General features: G+C 47.8%; 1 protein-coding gene across 2 annotated transcripts in view; it reads left to right on the forward strand.

Moving 5' to 3' along the window:
* Window positions 1-5,642, forward strand: part of CNR2 (cannabinoid receptor 2) — a 44,579-nt gene extending 38,937 nt beyond the window's left edge. Inside the window, exon 2 of one of the 2 annotated variants that reach the window (XM_054457861.1) lies at window positions 491-5,642. In XM_054457861.1, coding sequence (XP_054313836.1) covers window positions 536-1,618 — 1,083 coding nt within the window. In that variant the 5' untranslated portion in view covers window positions 491-535 and the 3' untranslated portion in view covers window positions 1,619-5,642. The remainder of the gene's footprint in view (window positions 1-490) is intronic. The other variant, XM_054457868.1, reaches the window with a different exon arrangement.
* The last annotated feature ends 1,882 nt before the right edge of the window (window positions 5,643-7,524 follow it).

Consider the following 7,524-nt stretch of genomic DNA (forward strand, 5'->3'; position numbering starts at 1 on the left):
TCATTTGATGTGAAGCCAAATCCATATCTCTGATCCCCAAATAGTTGTTAAAACTTCAGTACTTTACTTGCCGAAATTGGCAAATTAACAAAACAAAATGTAAAACAAACAAACAAAAAAACCCTCAACCTTGTCACTCTAGATTCCATTTCTTCTTGGTTTTGATTTCCTCTTGGTTTTGACTTTTTGGGATTTCCCTTGCTTCAAAAGGATGTCTTAGGATTAGTCTTTTGGAAAATGGAAGGCCAAAAATCTTATAGGTCACTTCTGCTTGTTGCATTCCCACATACCTCCCCTGAGGCAGCCAGGACAGATCTGGCTCCCCACTTGGGTGGAGAAAGGGCAAAATACAGGTGAACAAAACAGAAACTGATTTTCCAACATAGAATCCATCCATACAGGTAGCAGTTTTGGCTACAGTCAGTTATCAGGTGAGGTCATTCTTGTGCTTACTGAAAAAGATTATTTTCTTCTTCTCATTGTACTGCAGCAAAGCCTTCTAGACAAGCTCAGTGGAATCTGAAGGGCCCACCCCATGGAGGAATGCTGGGTGACAGAGATAGCCAATGGCTCCAAGGATGGCTTGGATTCCAACCCTATGAAGGATTACATGATCCTGAGCGATCCCCAGAAGACAGCTGTTGCCGTGTTGTGCACTCTTCTGGGCCTGCTAAGTGCCTTGGAGAACATGGCGGTGCTCTCTCTGATCCTGTCCTCCCACCGGCTCCGCCGGAAGCCCTCATACCTGTTCATTGGCAGCTTGGCTGGAGCTGACTTCCTGGCCAGTGTAGTCTTTGCATGCAGCTTTGTGAATTTCCATGTTTTCCATGGTATGGATTCCAAGGCTGTCTTCCTGCTGAAGATTGGCAGCGTGACCATGACCTTCACAGCCTCTGTGGGTAGCCTCCTGCTGACCGCCATTGACCGATACCTCTGCCTGCGCTACCCACCTTCCTACAAAGCTCTGCTCACCCGCGGGAGGGCACTGGTGACACTGGGCATCATGTGGGTCCTTTCAGCACTAGTCTCCTACCTGCCCTTCATGGGATGGACTTGCTGTCCCAGGCCCTGCTCTGAGCTTTTCCCACTGATCCCCAATGACTACCTGCTGAGTTGGCTCCTGTTCATCGCCTTCCTCTTTTCTGGAATCATCTACACCTATGGGCATGTTCTCTGGAAGGCCCATCAGCATGTAGCCAGCTTGTCTGGCCACCAGGACAGGCAGGTGCCAGGAATGGCCCGAATGAGGCTGGACGTGAGGTTGGCCAAGACCCTGGGGCTGGTGCTGGCTGTGCTCCTCATCTGTTGGTTCCCAGTGCTGGCCCTCATGGCCCACAGCCTGGCCACTACGCTCAGTGACCAGGTCAAGAAGGCCTTTGCCTTCTGCTCCATGCTGTGCCTCGTCAACTCCATGGTCAACCCTGTCATCTATGCTCTGCGGAGTGGGGAGATCCGCTCCTCTGCCCATCACTGCCTGGCTCGCTGGAAGAAGTGTGTGAGGGGCCTTGGGTCGGAGGCAAAAGAAGAAGCCCCAAGGTCCTCAGTCACCGAGACAGAGGCTGATGGGAAAATCACTCCGTGGCCAGATTCCAGAGATCTAGACCTCTCCGATTGCTGATGAGGCCTCTTCCCAATTTAAACAACTCAAATCAGAAATCAATTCACTCCTTGGAGGAGAGAGAGGGGTCTTGGCACTCTCTTCTTACTTAAACCAGTACCAGGCACCTAGACACGGACCCCTTTTTGCTGATGAGTGTTGGGACTGACTCCTGGAAGACAGCCTGGCCTTGCCCACCTGCACACAGTCTGTTGGATAGGTAGGGCCCATGAGGAGAAGCCAAGTGGGCAAGATGCAAAGGGCCTAGTACAGGCTCAGTTTGACAAGTCAGGTCAGGCTTCATGCCTGCATCCTCCATAGACCACAGGAGCCAAAGCAAGCCTCCAGGCCCAGCAATGAGGGACTTGGGAGAAATCTGAGAAGAATGGGTTGCTCTCTTGGGAAGTCAGGGTATCAGATGGAATGGACATCCAGGTCTTCTCCCTGCCTAATTATCAAGGCCTCCTTGGTTCTGGAGCTATGAAAGGCCCCACTTTCAGGTCACCCTTGCCACTGAGGACCCAGAACTATGCTATGATGAGGATTAAGGTGTTGACTTGCCTCTTTCAGAGATAAATGACAAGCCTTCAGTTTGGGGCATCCTGTTGTTTGGGCGAGGACTCTCTCTGATATTCTGATAATCCCCACCTGTAACCTCAGGTCCCTGGAAATACAGAGGAAGCTGGGATCGCTTGAGACACAAAAATCTTTGGAGAATTTTCTTGACCCTCTGAAGTCCTTCCAGCAGCAGTCCTGGTGGTGCTGCTGGAAGCAAGCAATGTCCTAGTCTAACCTAACTCGAAGAAAAAGGAAGATATTCACAAAGATTGTATAAATCCCCAAACTGTTCCCCCATCTGCCCCCAATTCAGCTCCCTTGCCTCCTCCACACCCCTATTACATATAATAAGCAGAGCAAGTGGGAGGAGGGGAAATGCCCTTCCTATATGCCAGGTATGGGGCTGATATTTCAGTCCATTGACCCCAGCTAGAATATAGCTCCTTGCTTTTAAAGATCTCAGGGGCCAGGCATGGTAGCTCATGCCTGTAATCCCAGTACTTTGGGAGGCCAAGGCAGGTGGATCACCTGAGGTCAGGAGTTTGAGACCAGCCTGACCAATATGGTGAAACCCTGTCTCTACTAAAAATACAAAAATTAGCAGGGCATGGTGGCAGGCACCTGTAGTCCCAGATACTCGGGAGGCTGAGACAGGAGAATTGCTTGAACCCTGGAGGCAGAGGCTGCAGTGAGCCGAGATTGTGCCACTGCACTCCAGCCTGGGTGACAGAATGAGACTCTGTCTTAAAAAAAATAAAATAAAATAGATCCCAGGGTACCCATTTTTCATATGAGGGAGGCTGGGTTCCTCCCAGAGGAGCCTAAAACAGCCAACAAAAGAAATTGTTGGCGGCAGAAGGATTGCAGAGGAATTCTAATGCAATTATTTGGGACCACAAATGGAATACAATGAAAGATATTGGTTAAACATGTCTTCGTTTAATACTTTCAAGACAAAATATCCACTAGCCATTCACTTATTCATTCATCTCATAAACATGAGCCAGGCTCTGTGTAGGGTCCTGAGTACCTAGCCATAAATGAGACCATGCCCCTGTCTCATGGGGCTTACAGTCTATATCCTGCTTGCAAGACAGCCAATAAGTCAATAAAGAAAATAATTACAGGTGGTACAACAAAGGAAATATGCAGGGTCATGTAATAGGAACAGAGTTAACTCAATAAATGGTAGGGTAGACCTACCATGTGCTCTGGTCATACAAGCCGGCTCACTTTCATTGAGCCTTTACTATGGGCCAGGCAGGGGGCTAAGTGTTTTTAAATGTCTTATTTCACTTCATCTTTCCCAACAACCTAATAAGAAGGTCTTAGTTATCTTCATTTTACAGATGTGGCAACGTCAAAGATGCAAAGTCACTTGTCTAAGGTCACCCTGCTAAGTACCAGAGCTGAGGTCTCCAACCTAGTTCTGTTTGACTTCAAAGCCTGCCCTCTTAACCACTAACCTTTTGGCCTAGTTCAGTCAAATTCTGCTTGATTATTGCTCATTAGGGATAATATTAGCTATCTGTAGCATCAGATTGCTGCAAAGTTAACTCACCGTAGATTCTTAATATACTCCATTTTATTAAATGGCCCTGTATTAATCTCCTGTAATAAATTTCTACAAATCCGGTGGCTTAACAATAGAAATTTACTCTCTCATAATTCTGGAGGCCAGAAGTCAAAATCAAGGTGTGGTAGGGCTCTGCACCCTCCAAAAGTTTAAGGGGAGAATTATTCCTTGACTCTTTCAACTTCTGGCGGTCCCTGTCATTCCTTGGCTTGTGGAAACATCACTCCTACCTCTGCCTCTGTCTTCATATGGCCTTTCCTCTGTGTCTCTTGGTGTCTTTTTTTTTTTTTTTTTTTTTTTTTTGAGACGGAGTCTCATTCTGTTGCCCAGGCAGGAGTGTGGTGGCATGATCTTGGCTCACTGCAACCTCTGTCTCTCAGGTTCAAATGATTCTCCTGCCTCAGCCTCCCAAATAGCTGGGACTACAGGCACCTGCCACCACACTCGGCTAATTTTTGTATTTTTAGTAGAGATGGGGTTTCACTATCTTGCCCAGGCAGGTCTTGAACTCCTGACCTCAAGTGATCCGCCCACCTTGGCCTCCCAAAGTGCTGGGATTACAGACGTGAGCCACCGTACCCGGCCTGGTGTCTTTTTTTAAGAACACCAATCACTGGATTTAGGCCCACCCTAATCTAGTATGAGTTCATCTTAATTTAACTAATTATATCTATAGAGACCCTGTTTCCAAATAACGTCACATTCACAGATTCCAGGTGGACAAGAAGTTTAGGGGGACACTATTCAACTCAGTACAGACCCAGGAACAAAGTCCACCCTCTGGCCTGTGATGAGTGGCAGTCACTATTTTATCCTCTCCCCCACGAGATGAGCTCCAGGTTGACCTCTGCATCCCCAGTGCTCAGTCAGGACCCAGCAGAGCATCTGAAGGGATCTGGTCAATATCTGTGGAACTGAACTGTTTCTGAAAAGCTCTGATGTATGTTTTGGAAAATCAAATCTTATTTTAACCCAGACACCAATCTTTTTGTAAGGCAAAGAAGTAGCATAAATGTTTAAAGGTGAATTTGCACGTTTATATATTGTCATTCCTAAAGTTGAAGCATGTCTTTCTTTATTCATCAGTGGAATCCTTTCTCATTTTGGCAAAGAAAATGCCCAAGTGCCTGGCACAAACAAGCACTGAGTAAATACTTCTTGAATGAATAAAACTAGATTCTAAAAATCATTTGATCAAACGCACTTCCACACTTTCTACTTCTCTCCTTTTACAACCACACTGTATTTCTGCTTTTTTTTTTTTTTTTTTTTGAGATAGAGTCTCACTCTGTCACCCAGGTTGGAGTGCAGTGGCACGCAATCTTGGCTCACTGCAACCTCCGCCTCCTGGGTTCAAGCAATTCTCCTGCCTTAGCCTCCCAAGTAGCTGGGATTACAGGTACCTGCCACCATGCCCAGCTAATTTTTGTATTTTTAGTAGAGATGGAATTTCACCATATTGGCCAGGCTGGTCTTGAACTCCCGACTTCAAGTGATCCACCCACCTTGGCCTCCCAAAGTGCTAGGATTACAGGTGTGAGCCACCACTCCCAGCCTCTATGTCTGCTTTAAGTAGAGAAGCAGAGCTTATGAGGGAAGAGAACAAGGGTGCAAAAGGGACCTAGATATCACTGAGAACTGCCCTTGCTGTTTGGTTGAGGAAATGGGCCCAGACAGTGGACAAGACTTGCTCAAGGAGACAAACAAATGGTGTCCAGTGCAACAAACCCAGGTTTCCTAACTTCCAGTTCTGTCCACTCTACATCAGTGCCTCTCACCTGTCCCTGCAGGTTCACATTTTCGTTATGTGGATAAGGAGAAATAAATTGAAGATCACAATGTCCCATTTTATCTTCCCCAAGACAAGCTCTGTAACATGAAAGACCACTATGCAAATTGATTACTAGAAAATGTGTGTGGATGGGTTTGGTTTTTTTCCTAAGGTGTTCATGCTTACTGTTTTGGGCAATATTTCAACATAATCTGGCAGAAAAAGAAATGGAAGATAAAGAAAATAGATGTAGGCCGGGTGCAGTGGCTCATGCCTGTAATCCCAGCACTTTGGGAGGCTGAGACTGGTGGATCACTTGAGGTCAGGAGTTCGAGACCAGCCTGGCCAACACGGCGAAACCCCATCTGTATTAAAAATACAAAAATTAGCCAGGCGTGGTGGCGCACCTGTAATCCCAGCTACTCAGGAGGCTAAGGCAGGAGAATGGCTTGAACCCAGGAGGTGGAGGTTGCAGTGAGCTGAGATTGCAGCACTGCATTCCAGCCTGGGCAACAGAGCAAGACTGTATCTCAAAAAAAAAAAAAAAAAAAAAGAAAGAAAGAAAAGAAAAGAAAATAGCTGTGATTCAGCAATAGTCATTTTCTCTCCTCGTCACTGCCAGAATGAGGAAGTGCTGGGTTCTGTCAACATAGGCTCTGACTTCTTATGAGGTGCAAGAAAGAAGCAACATGAACAAAGGCATAGATTTTGCACCTGGAGACACGTATTCTAGTCCCACCTCTGACCCAAACTAGCTGCATGATCTTGGGCAGCCCCCCAACCCTCTCTGGGCTTCAGTTCCCTCCTCTGTACAAGGGGAAGGGTAGCAAAGAGGATGGTGCCTAGGATCTTCAAAGTCCCTTCCAACTCTGATGTGCTGCCATTCTCTCACTGGCATGTGGGAACTGAGTGTGCTACGTGGAGTCATGAGACTTCTTCTTCGCCCAGGCTGGAGCGCAGTGGTGCGATCTCAGCTCACTGTAACCTCCACCTCCCGAGTTCAAGCAGTTCTCCTGCCTCAGCCTCCTGAGTAGCTGGGATTACAGGCGCAGCCCATGCCCGGCTAATTTTTGTATTTTTAGTAGAGATGGGGTTTCACCATGTTGGCCAGGCTGGTCTCAAACTCCCGACCTCGGGTGATCTGCCCACCTCGGCCTCCCAAAGTGCTGGGATTACAGGCATGAGCCACCTTGTCTGGTCAGAGACTTCTGACTTCTGTATTTCCCTCGCTAATGGCCTCACCTCCCGTTTGAGTATGTGTAGCATGTACAAATTGCAGAGGAACTGGGGAACTTCCCTGCCAGGCAATCCTGGGTCCTCTTGGCTCTCCACTTTCTCCTTCCTTCATTCCTTCCTTCCTTTCTTTCTTGGTCTGGCTCTGTCGCCCAGGGGCTGGAGTGCAGTGGTGAGATCTCGGTACAAGCTAAGCTATTTGAAATGCCTCGGAATTCCCAAAGAAAGCTCAGTAAATACCGGACAGATGAAACGGTCCTGCCCGCTCCCCCTCTTTCAGTACCCACTTTTCTCTTTCCTTTCCCCTCATAACGTTTCCTCCCATCATCCCTCTACCTCCTTATTTCTGTCAGGGCAGTTAGATACCCTTCCAGTCTGGTATCTCCTCCTCCAGCCTTGTGCTACAGGACAACTCAAAAGCCCCCTATGGCTCCCAAATGATCACTAAATAAACTCGTGATCTGACTTCAGCCTACCCCTGCAGGATTGCTGTGGCAAAATGTACTACTCCCAGAGGCGTGATCACGGTTCGGTTCACTGCAGCCCAAACTTCCCGGGCTCAAGCGATCCCGAACCTCCCACCTCAGCCTCCCGAGTAGCTGGGACTCCAGACGTGCACCACCACGCCAGGCTCATTTTGTTTATCTTTATAGAGACAGGCTAGTCTCCAACTTGTGGGCTCAGAGCGATCCTCCCGCCACGACTTCCCAAAGTGTTAGGATTACAGGCGTGAGCCACTGCGTCCGGCTCAATGGACTCCTTCTTAAACGTGAGTTCTCCGCACACACT

The sequence above is a fragment of the Pongo pygmaeus genome, chromosome 1 (assembly GCF_028885625.2).
Source record: "Pongo pygmaeus isolate AG05252 chromosome 1, NHGRI_mPonPyg2-v2.0_pri, whole genome shotgun sequence".
NCBI lineage: Eukaryota > Metazoa > Chordata > Mammalia > Primates > Hominidae > Pongo > Pongo pygmaeus.